Source organism: Plasmodium brasilianum, chromosome 2 (genome assembly GCF_023973825.1).
Source record: "Plasmodium brasilianum strain Bolivian I chromosome 2, whole genome shotgun sequence".
NCBI lineage: Eukaryota > Apicomplexa > Aconoidasida > Haemosporida > Plasmodiidae > Plasmodium > Plasmodium brasilianum.
The window spans coordinates 462,705-481,121 of record NC_090115.1 but is presented as its reverse complement, the minus strand read 5'-3'; the positions used below and the strand labels follow the sequence as shown (position 1 = coordinate 481,121).

The window sequence follows — 18,417 nt, the reverse complement described above, 5'->3', positions numbered from 1 at the left end:
AATGCACACACAATTATGAAAAACAGATCAACCATTTTTGGGTCTTCTAAAAAAAAGAACATTATTTTGATTCTTTAAATAGCCAAAATGATTCCATCCTGTGCTCATAGGTATACGAAGATAATATTTGACATCTAGTTCATGTAAAAATGGGAATTTTTCATTGGAAAAACATTCGAAACAGTCATTTCTATCCTTTGAACCTAAATTAATTTTTTGATTATCTAGAATAGACTTCACTTTTTCTTCAAATAGTCTGCTTACTTCTATAGCTCTGTATACATAATTTTCATCTTCTGTCTTTATAAGATAAACAACAGGCCCTAGTTGAGCAGCATATTGTACATTAAACAATTGATGAGAAAGTAAGAAACATTCATTTACGGAAAATACGGGTTCAAGTAATTTTGAAAAATCAGGTGTATCTAATATCTTTTCATAAAAAGAATCTTTTTCCATTTTCATTTTGTTCATTAGACACATTAATTTTTCTCTTTTTTCTATAACATCTAAATCTTCAGTTACCTCCTTATCTTCAAATGGTTTATTTTTATTTTGCACCAACACAATTTTATTTTCTATATCTTTATTACTATTCATTGTATTTTTTGATTGTTCTTTTCTTTCCTTATTAGATTTATAATAATATTTTTCAAGCAGTTTCACTTCGGCATCATAAAATTCATCATTATCATCTATTTCGTCTGAATTACTTATGGGTTGTAGATTCATTATCTCTGTTAAATTAGGGAAGGGTACATCTAGATATTTGTGTTCTAACCTACATTTATTCTTATACTTTTCATAATCTTCATCATCTATAACATTTTTGGCATGTCTATATAAAAACATTCTATCTATATAATGATATTTCATTTCTTTATTTTTTGCATTTTCAATTATTTTGTTTAATTTGCTTTTACTAATATAATACTCTTCATCTGCTTCTAGTAACTCATCTATAAAATTCAATTCTCCTTTTCTTCGTATATTCGAATATATATCATTGAAAAATCCTTTGCTAAATAGATACTCGGCATCGTTCTTCAGAACAGAATCGTCTTCTTCGTTGGAACTCAGCGGCTCTATTTTCTCTGCAAGGGCAGGGGGGGGGAACAAAAATGGGCAAGTGGATTCGCGGCTATGAGCGTGGATACCCACACACATGCACAAACACTTGCACACATGCACAAACACTTACACACATGCACAAACACTTACACGCATGCACAAACACTTACACGCATGCACAAACACTTACACGCATGCACAAACACTTACACGCATGCACAAACACTTACACATATACAAAAGAACATGCACACATTCGCGCGAGCTCACCTTTCCTCTTAATATTATCGTTTTCAAACTCCTCCGCGTTTTTAAAAAAGGAAGGATGAAACGGGGGGTTGTTAGCATCATGCTGATCCATATCACGATTCATTTGTCTACCTTTACCATTTTGTAGATTGTTTTTATTATACTCTTGTAGTAGAGAAGAATGGAAGGTATTTCTATTTATATCTCCTCTAATTTGACTAAAAAAGAGGTTAGTGACCGGGTTCGTTGTAATAGTATCACTGTGCCTACGCGTACTATTTTTATAATTCTTATTATCTTCACCCTTATATCTTTTATTGAAATAGTGAGAATCGGAATAATTGTATTTATCATATTCGTTTGCAATTTGAGTACTGTGTCTTCTCTTTAAGGGGTTATGCAAAACTACTTTAGTTAACTGCTCTCCTTTTGACATTCTTGTCCTGTTATCACTATCATGTAAGTTCGACATATAAGCATATCTGTTGTTCTGTTGTAAATGCGCCATGGGCACCCTGGTGAAATGCATTTTTGCCTCTACTTCTGCTTCTATTCCAACTTCCTTTCCTACTTCCATTCCTGCTTCTCTACCGGTAGGAAGATCAACCACCAGTTTGGCGTATTTATGTTCCCCTTCGCGTTCAATATTAAAACTAGAAATAGTTGATGCTGAATTTATGTATATGGGAATGGTTTCTCTTAATGTGTTTAGGCTATCGCCATTTTTATTTTTATTCCTAAAATAGTTGTCACTCTGTGTAGTATTACTTAGTATATAAGTTTCACTTAAATTTCTATCCATGTACAATTTCATACTGTTCATATCGTTAATATTGTCTGTACTACTACATGCACCATCGGGGTGTTTATTAAGATAATAGGCTTGACTTCTTTCTAAATAATTTTTTTCATTGTGTTCATAATTTACATTATTCCTATTTTTTATACTTTTATTAACAATACATCTTAGTGCAGCACTCTTCTTTATACTCTCATCGATACTCCTTTGTAGTTTGCTTCTACTTTTAAGGGGAGAATATTTTACATAAGGTGATATACAATACGTAGGTGAACATTTCCTTCTCTTTGTTATTGAATTATTAAAATTATAATTGATATAATCATAATTAATTTTTTTTTGGTTTATTATATTTCTTTTATGATCACCTGTATATGCTATTGTACATCTTCTTTTTTTCGATATAGGTTTGACTTCTTCATTAATTGTGTATGGCAAACTATGCCTCGCATTAAATACTTTATGAATGCTCAAATTCATGTTATAAAAACTGTTGTTATCAGAATAGTTCTTTTCCTGCCTGAACAAGTCAGCTCTTCCGTTTAGCACCGACTTCTCTCGACTTGCCATTTTGAGAAGTTGGGAATCGCAGTTCGCTGCTGAGGGGGCACTTACACTACCAAGTGAATATGCGGCTGGGTATGTGGCTAGGTACGCAGCTGAGTAAGCAGCTGAACAAGCAGTGGGGATAGCAGACGAATTTACAATTTTGTTGACAAAACGAATGAACGCACTTCGCTGTCTACGTGTGTGTATATACACTGCTCAAGGTAACTATATATACGTACGCATTTCAGACACGAAAAAATCGCATTCAAAATAGGTGCAAAATTGGACGCGAAAAAAATAAATTCTCACTCAGCAAAATTGGCAATGTCTTTTATCCTCTTTAATCTGCTTTGCATTTTTTTTTTTTTTTTTTTTTTTTTTTTTCCCCTACTTACAATTTGGAGAATGGTGAATACCGTACACTTATGAAATAATTTTACGCATAAAATTTCGTTTGAAATTTACGTATTAGGATACACAAAAAAAAAATAAAAATAAAAAAATAATTAAAAGATGAGAAGGTTGCACACTTACTTTTTATCGCGAAAACAAAATAATAAATATATAAATGAACAATATAATAAACATATGAGTGACAATGCAATAAACATATGAGTGACAATGCAATAATCATATGAGTGATAATGCAATAATCATATGAGTGATAATGCAATAATCATATGAGTGACAATATAATAAATATACAATTGAACAATATAATGAACATACATATGAACATTATAATGAACATATGAGTAACAATGCAATAAACATACAAATGAACATTATAATGAACATATGAGTGACAATGCAATAAACATACAAGTGACAATATAATAAACATACGAATGAACAAAAAAATAAATACACGAGTATACCAACGAATAAATAGCTAAATGGTTGAACTGGTGCGAGGGGGTATTTTTAATGAGTTGTGTGTACATCGAACGTTCGTTAGGGTTAAACGCGTTTACTGAAACATGTTTACTAAAACGTGTTTTACTAAACCTATTTAAGATAAATATACCTATTGTGAGAGTACTTATATTGAACGCATTCGCGCTAAATTGTTTACGTGAAGTGTGTGCGAGTAAAATATGCGCAGGAATAAACGTATGCCTTTTTACATGTACATGTTCATGCAAAATGAAGTTTTTTACGCGTCCGCGTATTGTGATAAAAAAAAAAAAAAAAAAAAAAAATTAAAGCAAAGTAGAGCAAAACAAAACAAAACGTTAAACGAGGTATCAGAAGGTTGATCTAAAAAATAAATAAATAAACTTAAATAAATAAACTAAAATAAGTAAAATAAAATAGTAATAAAACAGTCATAAAACAGTAATAAAATAGCAGTAAAATTAAACAGAAAAATTATGCGCAATGGTTAACATTCGCGTGAAGGACGGTGGCACTCATGTATGTATTTATATATAACGTATGCATACATTTGGAGCATCTTTAATTATTAATATCAAGAGAACTCATGCGTTTGTGTTCATATATGCACATATGCATATACACGTATATACATATATATATATATATATGAGCATACAAATGCTATTCCCTTGCAATAGAATGTTTCGTTGAAAATGACGCAGCAGCAGCTCACACTACATGAATGGTACTAACAAGTTATACCCCTTTTTGTATCTTTCTTTGCATTGCTTCTTTATGTCCTCCATGTCCAGATAACCATCAAAATGCAGCTCAAGAATCGTTTGAACAACTTTACGCATGCATGTTCATGGCTATATCTGGCAAATATTTTTACGCTTTTTTTCATCTATTTTCCTTTTCCCACTTTCTCATAAATAAACGGAAGATAGAATATTAGAAACGTAAAAAAGGAAGGCGAAACCAAAGAGAAAAATAATAAAATAAAATAATAAAATAAAATAATAAAATAAAAATGTAAAAAAATTTTAAAGTGAAAAAATAAAGAAATGGAAAAGTGAAAAAATAAAGAAATGGAAAAGTGAAAAAAAATAAAAATATAGAAATATTAAATATACTCTGTTCAATATGTGCACAAAGTTTTCCATAGAACATTCGTGTTTTACTAAAAATTTCGCTATGCTTTTGCTTGATCCCTTATTGTTCCTTCAGCAAAGCGATACGTTCTGGTGAGTGTATGCAACGCAGGTTTTTCTTTCGTCGTTAGTTTCCTACACAAGCGACTGCAGCATTCATATGTTAATTAGTGGATACCATATGCATATATAAATATATACATACGTGCAAACATACGTACGTACATACATATATGCGATCATTCTTACATACATATGCACATACGTACATGTGTACGTATATATATCTAATCGACACACGTTACTGACCACTCCAGCGTAATGTTTCCGTCTTCTCCCCTTTAAAACAAGGCAACAATTTTGTGCTAGAAGAAAATGCGAAGCAGCTTTAAAAGCTTGTTTATGACTTGTTCAGGAGATTTACTACAAGGACATCAAGTCCCTTCCTTGAATCAGTTAAATTACTCAGGCATTATTATTTATGTCAATGAAGAGAATATTACCAAGTATGAAAAGAATATTTTAAAATATTTCAAAACTGATATCATTGGGTTTGATACGGAATACGTCATTGATGTGAGTAAAAAACTTTCGAACAATTTTCAAAGGGGAAAACACTTTTTGCTAAATAATAATTTACGTAATAGTAAGGGAATTCTAGGTGGTACAAAGGTACTACTTAGTAGTGATAATATATTAAATAAAAGAACAAAAGAGCGAACAAGTAATTCATTTTTTGAAAATTATAGGGAAAAAAGTTTGAATGATAGAAGATCTAGTATATCCTCCGTGCTGAGTGATATCTTGGGACAAAAAACGAACGTTAAGGGGGGTAGAAGCGGCAAAAGGTGTAGCGGTGATGGTGGTAATGGCAGAGGCAGTATTAAAAATGATAGTAAGATCGCTGCAGCACCAAGTGCGGGCGCAGAGGGTAAAAGGCTATGCCTAATTCAACTAAGCTCGAAGGATGTGTGCTTTGTTTTTAATATTAATAAGTTAAACGGAAGAATACCGACATCCGTTAAAGATATTTTGGAAAACAACAAAATTATAAAGGTATGTCATGATATTAAAAACGATAAAGATATGTTTCTATCGTGCAATATTGAAATAAAAAATGTGTTCGATTTATATAACTATTCTATAGAGAATTTTATATACCCCCCATCTTTGCAATCTTTAGTAAAAATATACTTAAAAAAATACCTGAACAAATATTTCAGATTGTCCAATTGGTTAAGTGGTCATCTAAAGGAAGAACAAATACTCTATGCTGCCATTGATGCATATGCTTCTAGAGAAATATATTTGATTTTAAAAGGGAAAAATAAAATTGCCAAGTCCAATTTTTTCAATTTAAGTCTAGTAAATGATGTACCATCAGAGAAAAGGGACGAAACATTCGTTCAGGAACAGGGAAGGGAACAAGAAAAATATTCTGCCTTAGAAAAGTGCAAAGGAAAAGGAATAAACCCGTGTTCGAAGCAAAACCAACTATATTATGCTCATCAGAAATGTCAAAATACCACAAGCGTGGCAGGTATGCCAAGTGTACCTAATGCAGGATTATCTAAGGACTGTATTAATACACATGCTGAAAGAAAAAGACAAAACAAAATTTCAAACCCAAATGAAAGTAATAACAAGCTAAATAATAATACCTATGAAAAAGGGGAAAAAAAAGAGGCACATAAACGTTATGAATATGTAGAAAGGAATAAACTATACATAATTAATAATTTAAAAAATCAAATAAATGCTAAATGTTCTCAAATGGGCAATATATCTTTTTTGGAAGAAATGTGTTTTTCAAACAGCACATATAAAAAGCGTCTTTTAATAAAACACATGGAAAAGGATGATTGTTTAATAAAACTCTACTCCTTCAGTTATGAAGACGAAATCGCATGCTGCAGGGAAATTCTGAGATCCATTGAAAGCGGCATATTGTACTGGTAGAGCTAGTTGTAGTTGCGGCTGTAGTTGTTGCTGTAGTTACGGCTGTAGTTGCCGTTATAATTATGGTTTATTTTTTATTTTATTTATTATTACACCCTAAGGGGAAGGATGCCGCCTTCCTGCGTATGTGCACTCCGCCTAACGAAAAATTCGCATATCAAGTACATTACAAGTACCACCTTTTTGCTCTTACAAAATTATAATTGATTATTCCCGGTATGTCTCTTTAATTTCCGCAATTAATATCTATATTTAATGTTTAGCTAAATGTTTTTTCTACATTTTTTTCTACATTTTTTTTTTTTTTTTTTTTTTTTGTAATGTGTACGAGCCTGAATTAGCTAGCCAAAAAAATATAAGCTTTACAAAAAAAAAAAAAAAAAAAATTCAAAAAAAAACCTTACCTGTTCATATATTTTTGCACAGTGCTCAATTTATTTTTTTATTCTTTTTTTTTTTTTTGTAAAATGTAATATATGAGCTATCATCTTTTGGGCATTTAAAAAAAAAAAAAAATAGAGTGTTCTAATTGTGAATGGTTGCACAGCACGACTTAACAGTTATTGTTTTTTCCAAGTGACAAATGATTATTTAACCCCTACCCCCCATGGGGAAGAGCAACAAGAGTGCAACTACATAAAAAAAAAAAAAAATTATACAAACGTGCAGCTAAGCCTCAGTGAAACAAAGCCATACCTGTTTCCCCCATTTAAAGCAAAAGTTTCATAAAAATATATCAATATACACGTTAACGTGTCCTTATACTATATGTATATTACACGCTCCGGGGTGGGTATTCACAAAAAGAGTGCAACGCAGAACATTATGTCCACATTACGATTTTCTTTGCACACACACACACGTTGGGAAACACGATTAAAACCTTTTTTACACAAAAGAAAAGTGGTTTTTGCTTTTAGAAGGATAGGATATGGAATAGTTCAAAATGCAGTCATAAATAAAATTGGGAGTAACAAATAGGGGAAGTTTTTTTTTTTTTTTTTTTCTTTTCTTTTTCTTTCACTTTTTCTTCTTCCCCTTCCTGTAGAGAATTATAAAAATTAATAGCACTGTGATCATTGCAATTCGATATGATGATGTACTCTGCTTCCAAAGGGTTACTTACTAATTTTCCTTCTCCTAGAGTAATTAACGTTTTGCACAAAAATAAAGCATCATAATAATTTGATTGTTTTACACTCTCCATGTTAAATATATAAAAAAATTGTTTATTAAATAATCTATCATGAGCTAATTTCTGTCTGGTATTAAAATTTTTATTACAAACAACAAATTCGTATTCAGCACATATAGAATTCCAAAACACATCACTATATTCTGGCCATTTATTATACCTTTTTAAAATTATATCTATAGCTGTTTCTTTAAGTAAATAAACATCACTAACTAAGCTACATAATATTTTTGGATCATATAAGTCAATATATTGTTTTTCATTTGGTACTATACAAAAGCTTATCTTATTCCATTCGTTAATATCACTAGGCATGTCAAAAATTTCAATTCCTTTAGTTCCTGCTCCATTTTTTGTTATCAAACCCTTAGGATCATAAGTATAATTAGGAGGTCTCAAATTTTTTACCTTATTTAATTTGTTGTATATAATATCTTTATAATAATTATTCGCTGCACCTATTAATTTGATTTTATTTACTTGTTCTCTTCCTTCATAATAACTTGAATCAACATTGTGTGATAACTCATCTGAGTAGGAAGAATCAGTATTTTCATAACACATTCTATGTTTACAATATTTTTCACTTTGTCTTATTTCATTCATCATGTCCTTTTTCCTTTTCATAATTTTTTTTTTATTTGTATGCTCAATATTTGTCATTCCACTGCTGTTAATACTATTACTCATGTTAACATTGTATCTGCTTAACTTTACATTCTCCTCAAGAAGTTTTTGTCTTACCATTTTGTAGTAGTCATAGTATGAGCATATTTTAAAATCAAAGTGCTTTATTACATTTATATAAAAATTTTTAAAATTTGTTTTTTTCACTATCCAAATATTCTCTGTCTTATTCCACTGAAACAGATTAATTTCTTTTATTTTTTTTACTACATCTTCAACATATGGCACAATCTTTATGTGCATCGAGTTATCTTTCACACTGTTATTTATAATGATATGCTCCATCTGGACCATTTTTACCTTATCTATGTATTCAATAAACGCGCCTTTGTTTTCCTTGACGAATACTTCGAGGTTGTACGCCCGCTCGACATTGTTGCTACTGGTATATGCTCCACCATGGCCGTCATCCTTGTTTGTATTGCCTCTATCGTTGTTATCATTGCCTCTATCGTTGTTATCATTGCCTCTATCGTTGTTATCATTGCCTCTATCGTTGTTATCATTGCCTCTATCATTGTTGGTATTGTCTCTATCGTTGTTGGTATTGTCTCTATCGTTGTTGGTATTGTCTCTATCGTTGTTATCATTGCCTCTATCGTTGTTATCATTGCCTCTATCGTTGTTGTCATTGCCTCTATCATTGTTGGTATTGCCTCTATCGTTGTTGGTATTACCCCTGTGATGAGCCTCATCAGTGCTGCTCCCGTTACGCTGTTCACCCGGATTATCCTCTGTACCGATTTCTAAATTTTTTTTTTTTTTTTTTTTTTCTTCAAGTTCATCTTCCTTGCCCAGCTTCGTCTTGCTTCCCCCTTCATCTTGTTTCTCCACTTTAGCGGCATTATCATTCAGTAGCGTCAAATTTCCTTTCATCGTTTGCTGTTGCTTGTCCGATTTCCTATCATCCTTTATATCCTTAGTACTTAGTTCGTTCATTTTCACATTAGTAACATGTTTAATGCTTGAAAAATGGTTAAACAGTTTACATAAATAGTAAAGAACAGTATCACTGACCATTCCGCCCAAATATATTGTGAGCTTACACATTTCAAAGATATAAAATAATGGTATATGCCATACTTTTTTTTCATTTTCCCATTTTACATTTCTACAGTTCATTTTAAAATATGAAGTAATTATTTTGTTTTCATTAGTATATTTTAATTTTAATATTAAATAACCTTTTTTGTTACTTACGACATCACTACAATATTTGTTATCATATAATATGTAATTATATATATTACTTAATTCTATGTTGGACCATTTCTCTAAATAATTTATATCACTCATACCTCCTATCATGTTATTCAGGAAAAAGTCGAAATTATTTTTTTCCTTTTCATTTATATAAATATCTAGGAATATATCATCATTTTGAAAAACTTTGTTCAACTTTTGCAAATCTTTTTCCATTTTTTCCATGTCAATTTTTTTAAAGTAGTGCATTCGGAGATACCCCTTGTTCTCCTCTTCCGCATAGTACCTTGCCAGCACATCGGGTGGAGACGAATTGCTCATTCTCGCTCGGGCACTATCGTTATTGTGTGTATGTGTGCAGCTGTGCGTGTAATTGTGTGTATATTTAGTTATGTGTGTATACGGGAGAGTTACACGCGTATAGCCTTGAACGTAATGTGATAAGTGATAGCGAAAGAAGTGGGATTGGAAATGCACTTATATGGTTTGGTTTGTCAGTGCTTCCTCTGGTTGCCTAAGCATTTTTCTAATCATTTGTGCAGTTTTCAAATAGTGTGATAAGTTTTCAAACATTTGATAACTTTTTTTTTTTTTTTTTTTTTTTATCTAGCTACGATCTAACTGAAGAGAAAACATTTCCCTGAGTGGTTACATGCTGGATCTTTTGTTAATTATTTCTGCTGATATATTTTTGTCAATATTTATTTTATCCTCTCTGCTTTATTCTGATATAAAAATAGGTATGCTCGTATTGTTCCTCAACACATAACATAAAATCATTTACCACCGCCTTATTTTAAGAAGATATATTTAAAGTATATAAAAGGCTACGCGATAAATGTTGTTGTACATTGTATGCAAGCTTGCATATTATATGTGTAATTAATGTTTTGTGTCCTTCTTAAAAAAAAAGGAGTTACTACAACACATTAAGGAAGTATGATGAATTACTAAAATGAGTAGATATCTGTTCTTACAATCCTATTTCGTTTTTTTTCTTTTTTTTTTCGTTTTTTTTTCTTTTTTTTTTCTTTTTTTTTTCTTTTTTTTTTATTTTTTTACTAGTGTTACTACTTACATGATAAATAAAAATAATAAAAAAAAAATAAAAATAATAAAAAAAAATAAAAATAATAAATAAAATAAAATAAAATAAAACAAAGTGTTCTTTTACCTATTCTTTGAAAACACACTATGCATTTTTAAAGTAAATTTTTGCTTCTTAATACTAAGAGCAAATATCTACACATAGTACTTTCACACCTCAGGTGTAATTTAAAAAATATGAGAACCAAATATTACAATTTTGGTAAAAATGAGTGGCGCTTCGTTTTGTTTATGCCCACATTTCTCTTTAATTTATCTACTTTTATTTTATTCTATCTCATTATATTTTATTCTATCTCATTATATTTTGTTCTATCTTAATTATATTTTATTCTATCTCATTATATTTTATTCTATCTCGTTTTACTTTATTTTATTGTATTTTTCTTCATTTAATTTGCTTTTATTTCCTTTCATTTCACTGCATTTCGTTTTGTTATTTTTTTTATGAATTGTGCATAACTTTTTTTGAGGAAAATAATGAAAAATAATTCTCATAGGGGAAGAGAAGAAAAAAAAAAAAAAGAATGAATGGACGAATGAACGAATGAGCGAATGAACGAATGAACGAATGAACGAATGAGCGAATGAACGAATGAACGAATGAGCGAATGAACGAATGAACGAATGAGCGAATGAACGAATGAACGAATGAGCGAATGAACGAATGAACGAATGAGCGAATGAACGAATGAACGAATGAGCGAATGAACGAATGAACGAATGAGCGAATGAATGAATGGACGAATGAGCGAATGAACGAATGGACGAATGAGCGAATGAGCGAATTAGCGAAAGAAAGAAATAATCCCATTGAAAAGAGTAAAAAAAAAAAAAAAAATTTTTAAAACTTACAATGATTATTACACAAAATATTACTATTTTTGTAAAAATAATTTACATATAAAAATGAAACAGTTCCAGTATTAATAATATTATGCGTGAATGTGGCATGCATGGAACACTTTTTACAAAAAGTGAACGCGCATAAGTATATATATGCACAAAATACATGCACATGCCCATATACATACGCATACATTTATATATCTAAACTAGTGTATATACCTGTACACAGCTGTACATATACACGCATACGCCCTCACGAATGGCATTAAAAGGTGCATAATTAAGAAAAAACAAAAAATATATTAAAACATAAAAATATGCATTTAAATTAAGGATATTTCTGCAGCATTTCTTGTATTTCTGTAAAAGACAATGGGCGAGAAGCACGGTACAAACACACGTGCATGTACATGTGCATGTGTACGTTTATGTGTTTATACACAACTCATACTGTGTTCACCCTCATTTGCAGAAAACTAGATGAGTTGTTGCTTCATCCCCTCCGAGCAGACTGCCGTAGAGATCTTACATTTCTTTATATCAAAAAACATTCTTAACTAAAGTTAAAAGCTTACCAACAGTTATACATCTGCTTCTATATTTCTTTCAAAAGTTAATCCGCTATTGTTACTCTTTAGCAAAAAAAAAAAAAGAAAAAAACAATAAAAAATAAATTATAAAAAATAAATAATAAATGATAAATAATAAATGATAAATAACTACGATTGTACAGCTTCTTACGATATAACGGCACGTTTACTCATTTTTTCCTTAATCTCGGGATACCTCTAACCTACATCTAGCATTTGAGTATCTCAACATTTTAGTTTCTCTTCCTGTATTCGTTTTTGTTAATGTGGAGGAGTGACTGCATTGATGCGTGTTGAAGTATCTGCTCAGTCCTCATCACAAATTCTGACTTGTTCATAATCTTTTTCTTCATCTCGCAGCTAATCTTCCGTTAATCTAGCTCTAATCTACCGCTAGTTTGCTGCTAATTCTTTTCCGGTGCGCGGGGAAAGGCAAAGATTCAAATCTTAAACGAGACGGAAACATAGGGATAAATCTCTTCATCGTTATCATCGGATCTCTTGATGTAGTTTTTGCCTATTGAATCGGTGCTAGAAAATATATCATATAATTTTTTTCGAACTTTTTTTTCTTTACTCTCCCCGTTTATTCTAATACTAAAGGATGCAAAATTTGGGGGTACACCAAACCTAAGGACTGATTCACAGAATACTCTTAAAATGTTAATATGAATAAAGGCAATAAATATATCAGAAAAAGCAGCTAAACACATTCTTCTTAAAAATGATTCTTGTCTTATAATTTCTGCTTCTACTTTTGTTCTTGATTCCATAATATCATTATAATGTTTTTCGTCATACTTAAAAGATTTGACAATAAATTTTTTTCCTTTAGCTGCTTCTTTAAAATTTTCTGCAAATTTTTTAAAAACGTAAACTTTCCATAATGTATTTCCATCTTTGTCTATTAAATTTTTAAATTGCTCAGTAGACCTTGGAACAACATAGTCTGAAAATTTCTCATAATTATTTAACCATTCATCTTCTAAATTTTTCGGAATATACGCAATAAGAGTTGTTAAATATTCTGTTTCAATAAAATCAGATTGGCTCACAGTTTGTGGTGTTAATATTTCATTTAAATTTCTTAAAAAAAAATTATTTACACTATTTGTTGGTACTTCTTTTTTTTTTTTTCCTTTAGATCATTAAGCATACTAGACTTTATTTGAATTTCATCTGATAATTTTGTTATATTATTTATCATAATATCAATTGTATCTGTAAGGGATCTATTCCTTGGGTACTTTGCATCATCCCAACTAAATCTTCTAATATATTGATCAATATTAATATGTTGACGTTGATAAATTATTTTTAATTCTATATTTTCATCATATTCTTTTGCGATTTTTTCTATTTTTTTCAAACAACCATATGTATATGTATCGTATTTTTGTAAATCATCTGCACATTTTAATAAATCATCAAATGAACAAAATTTTAAATTCGTTGGAACATCTAATATATTCGTATCTATACATACATGACTACCTAATAACCTATTTTTTAAAATCGTGTATATGTACTCTCGACTTGTGTTATCTCTCGTTGAGCAGGCAATAAACAAGCACATGGGTACTTCACTCATGTTGCGTCTTTCACCTTAAGCTACATTTAAATTATTATTCGATGAGGCCAAACGGGGGACAAACAAATCGATATATGTGTGTGTACAGCCACGTGTACGTAACGGTTTATCTAAATATGCATGTACCTGCATATACACTTATAACTATGCATATATATATATATATATATACATATATGTATACATATGAGAATACATATGACAAGCACTTGAGCTTCACGTTCAGCCTTATTATGTGTAATCCCTAGAGCGCTTTTAACTTATACACGAAATGAAATGGAATTTATCAATTTTTTCCCCTATCGTATATATGCTGCTATTTTTTTATTTTATATTTTATCTATCTGTATAATACGTTATGCTGATGAGACATTCTCCTACGCTGTTTATAAACATTCAGGAAAAGCTAAAGAAAAGGGGGAGAAATATATAATAAAAAGGACGATAATACAGATGACAAAATGGACTACGAAATGGAATGATTAATGGAGGGATAACGTGCAAACCGGCTTCCTCCCAATTGAATGTTTAAAAAAAAAAAAAAAAAAAAAAAATTTACAATGTTAAGTAGTTAATTGCACATAGTTCATAAACGCTCAGCGTATAATGCATGACAGAAAAAAAAATAAAAATAAAAATAAAATAAAATTAAACAAAATAAATAATAAAATAAATATTTAAATATATATTTGTATTTAAATATATATTTGTATTTAAATATATATTTAAATACGTAAGAGAATAACTAAGCAAATGAATATATAAAATTCTCTATTTTAGTGAACCAAGGAAAACTCTCCTTTCGACTTTAGATTACTGTGCGTGTGTGTAATTTAAGCACTGTTATTTGTACACACACGGAGCGTACGTATACAAATGTATAATAAGTATGTACATATACGTATGAGCGTATGCATAGGTATACGTGGGTAAATGTGCGTACAAGTATGTGTGCACATGCATTTGTATATGTATTATACATATATATATATATATATATATATATATATGCGTATATATGTAGGAAAATATGACTGTTTCTGCCAAAAAGTACACAAAGAACTGCTATACATTCATTTTAAGGCTTCATCAACACTGCATATTTTAGGCTAAAAATTAAGTTACAAGAAAAAGAATTCATTGGAAGGTTTATCATTTTATTGAAAGCGAAATAACTATGAAAACTTAAGAAAAAAGGAAGGAAAAAAGGAAGAGAAAAAGGAAGAGAAAAAGCAAGAAATGATGGATGAAATAAAAAGAAAAAAGAAAAGAAAAAAAAAGGAAAAAAAGAAAAAAAAGAAAAAAAAAGGAAAAAAAGAAAAAAAAGAAAAAAAAGAAAAAAAACGATAAAATTAAACACAAACACGAATTAAAAGCAAATTAAGAGCAAACTGAAAAATGCACTATTTTTTTTTTTTTTTTAAACGTCGAATTCGCTGGCGAGTACATTTCATCATTTTATCCTGCCAAATTTTCGTTATTTCATTACTTTTTTTTTTTTTTTTTTTTTTTCTTTGTCCTATTTTGTTTTTCTTATTTTTCCCCATAGGAGAAATTGTACAAGCTAAAATGATGATCAGTTAATGTAATTTTTAAAAAATCAAAAAAAAAATATCAAAAGTTGTAGTGCCACTTGCATTATAGCCAAATTCTACTCATTTCATTTAAAAATTTTATCATTTCCCCATTGGTCTTGCGAACGGGATGATATCCCTTTTTGTGCTTAAGCGTCGATGCAGAGGCAAAAACAGATCTCACATTTCGGCCGTTTAACACATGTATGTACACGCATACGTATGTACACGAATACGTATGTACACACTTATGTATGCATACATATATATATAATTATGTACATATAAATATTTATATATACATAAAAAAGGTGCATATGTGCCCGTTTTCACGTATACCCTTTTATTTGCATAAATTTTAAGGGCGCCAAAAAGTTAACTCATTTGACAAGATCAAAATGGTAGGTTTGCGCTAAGACGTTTTTCTCACTCAACGGTGTAAATAATTGAAGGTATCGCGAATGTAGGTATATATTCTCTTATATTTACATGTGTATATATTCGTATATTTATATGTACATTAAGTAAATGAGAAAAGAAATAAGGAGGAGAAAGAAGTTACTCACGTCTACTTATTTCTGATTAATGTTGGAAGCTCTTATCAGTGTTTTTTTAAATAAAAAAAAAAAAAAAAAAAAATTAGAAGCTCCCATAAGCCATATTGTTACACACAAGTGTGTATTTAATTGTGAGAATAATTTAACAACAATATAAAGGAAAAAAAAAACAAAGACAAAAACACAGAAAAAAAAATTCATTTTATATTTTTTTATATTGTATATTTAATTTTTTTTTTTTTTATACTGATCTTCTAATTTTTTTTGAGAATTGGCGTTGTACACTTTTTTTTTGTGCATATTATCATACCATAAAAGATCTTGCTATGCGCATTAATACTTTTACTGGTATAGGTGTCTATGTGGACCAGAGAAAATGCTACAGGTACTTATAATAAGTTAACATATCTCTATACGCATCAGCGGAAATTTCTGTTGGATTATTTTTATCATCCATTATAATATCTTCTTCTTTTAACTTATCATTATTTGTAATGTTATATTTAAAAAAAAAATCAAAATTTTCCGCACTTACCTTATCTCCAATTAAACTTAAAAAAGACTTTAATTTATTAACATCAATTTTGTTTTTTTTATCCATATCTAAGACATGGAAATATTTTTGGAATGTTTCATTTTCATCAATAGTTTTGAATAGTCTTCTTTTTAATAAGGTTAAAAACATTGGTAAACTCATCTTATTTATTTTCTTGAACTGCATTTCTTTTTCGAATTTTTTTATATCTCGTATATCATAAATTTGTTTTAATTGTCTAGCCATTTGTGGAAACAGTTTGATGTCTAATTCGCCTGACTTGTTCATATCATGATATTTAAATAGCAATTCAGCTTCGAAGAAATATTTCACAATTTTACTCCTAAAAATGGAAGAAAACAGAATATGAATAAGTATATGAATAAGAAAAAGATAGTGACAAATGCAAAATGCTTTTTTTTCGGCTTTTTATATCTCTATTTTTTTTTTTTTGGCATAATGAAGTAATATTTTTTTTTTTTTTTTTTTTTTTTATTCGCTCAATTCAAGAATCACATGTACAACTGATCAATGAGGAAAGAAAAGGGAATTTATTAACCCCTATGTAGTGATTGTTTTTTCAGACAAGTTTTTTAGACCGACTGTGTTGTGCTATTTGTGGTATTAGCTACTTCGTTCTAATTTGTCCTAATTTGTTCTATTTTGCTACATTTTGTTTTATTTTGATATATTTTTTTTTTTTTTTCTATTTCTTTTTTGATGAGCATTTATGTTTGAACATACAGGTTAAAATCACCACGACGATGGGAGTCAAAACAAAAAAAAAAAAAAATACGCATATAAAACAATTTATGACTATATGAACTTATGACTATATGAACTTATGACTATATGAACTTATGACTATATGAAGTTATGAATATATGAAGTTATGAATATATGAACTTATGAATATATGAACTTATGAATATATGAACTTATGAATATATGAAGTTATGAATATATGAAGTTATGAATATATGAAGTTATGAATATATGAACTTATGAATATATGAACTTATGAATATATGAATAAATGAATGAAAAATAAATAAGGTCTTAATGTAAAGAGTGCAATCGTATAACCTGTTGTAATCTTTGGTGCCAGACGATATTCCCTGTTCCTTGTTCAGCTTATTTAATATCTTCGAGACAATTTTCTTGGTAATATCATACTCGTAATTAAACTCGTTCTTTTTGCTGTCAAAATTGGCTAACTGCATTTTTTCTTTTTTCTGTATTTTACTTGTTTTTATTTTACTTTATGATACTTTACTTCGTTTACATTTTCCTCTTTCTTTTTCTCCTTGCCATTTAAACCATTAGCAAACAAATAAGTTTGCTGAGCTCTTTTTGTGCCTTCTAAGATAATGAATACCAATTTGGAAAATGTGTATAAAAGGGGGAACAGTGCGGAATGAGCAGCAAAACAAGATAACGTAAAATGAAGCTAAATAAAAGAGACATTCATACCGTTTCACTGCTTTGCTATTTGACCACACCAACAAATGTTCAAATGGCGCACCACTAAGTATTAACTAATTCAAAAGAAAATTTCATTACTATTTTATTCACAAACAAGATGAATTCTAACCTTGCACGGAACGTGTTACAACTATTCGATGGGGAAAAAAGTCAGTAAAGGAAAAAAAAAGGAAGGGAAGTAAAAAAAAAAAATAAAAAAAAGTCAGTAAAGGAAAAAAAAAGGAAGGGAAGTAAAAAAAAAATAAAATAATAAAATACAGCATCCACTATATTCAGCATTTCTGTCCATATCCATGTTAATGTTTCTGTGTATCAATGTTTAATCGTTCATAAATGCAAAATTTTTCTTAAAAAATAAAAAAAAAAAAAAAGATATGAACATGT

The 18,417-nt window shown here is 29.5% G+C and overlaps 5 protein-coding genes across 5 annotated transcripts; 1 reads left to right on the top strand and 4 right to left on the bottom strand.

The window, feature by feature from the left end:
• Positions 1-27: 27 nt before the first annotated feature.
• On the bottom strand, positions 28-2,689 carry MKS88_000702 (cyclin-dependent kinases regulatory subunit; the record flags this gene model as incomplete). Its single annotated transcript, XM_067218275.1, has 2 exons — positions 28-1,094; positions 1,342-2,689. The coding sequence occupies 2 exons, from the start codon at positions 2,687-2,689 to the stop codon at positions 28-30; spliced, it is 2,415 nt and encodes an 804-aa protein (XP_067075485.1).
• Positions 2,690-5,076: 2,387 nt separating this feature from the next.
• Positions 5,077-6,660, top strand: MKS88_000701 (3'-5' exonuclease; the record flags this gene model as incomplete). The annotated part of the gene is made up of 1 exon (XM_067218266.1): positions 5,077-6,660. The coding sequence occupies one exon, from the start codon at positions 5,077-5,079 to the stop codon at positions 6,658-6,660; it is 1,584 nt and encodes a 527-aa protein (XP_067075484.1).
• A 952-nt stretch (positions 6,661-7,612) lies between these two features.
• MKS88_000700 (uncharacterized protein) lies at positions 7,613-10,066 on the bottom strand (the record flags this gene model as incomplete). Its single annotated transcript, XM_067218255.1, has 1 exon — positions 7,613-10,066. One exon carries the CDS (start codon positions 10,064-10,066, stop codon positions 7,613-7,615), a length of 2,454 nt encoding a protein of 817 aa, XP_067075483.1.
• A 2,216-nt stretch (positions 10,067-12,282) lies between these two features.
• On the bottom strand, positions 12,283-13,882 carry MKS88_000699 (V-type proton ATPase subunit C; the record flags this gene model as incomplete). The annotated part of the gene is made up of 4 exons (XM_067218245.1): positions 12,283-12,333; positions 12,488-12,569; positions 12,745-13,377; positions 13,455-13,882. 4 exons carry the CDS (start codon positions 13,880-13,882, stop codon positions 12,283-12,285), a joined length of 1,194 nt encoding a protein of 397 aa, XP_067075482.1.
• A 2,510-nt stretch (positions 13,883-16,392) lies between these two features.
• Positions 16,393-17,771, bottom strand: MKS88_000698 (EF hand domain-containing protein; the record flags this gene model as incomplete). The annotated part of the gene is made up of 2 exons (XM_067218234.1): positions 16,393-16,891; positions 17,635-17,771. The coding sequence occupies 2 exons, from the start codon at positions 17,769-17,771 to the stop codon at positions 16,393-16,395; spliced, it is 636 nt and encodes a 211-aa protein (XP_067075481.1).
• Positions 17,772-18,417: the final 646 nt, after the last annotated feature.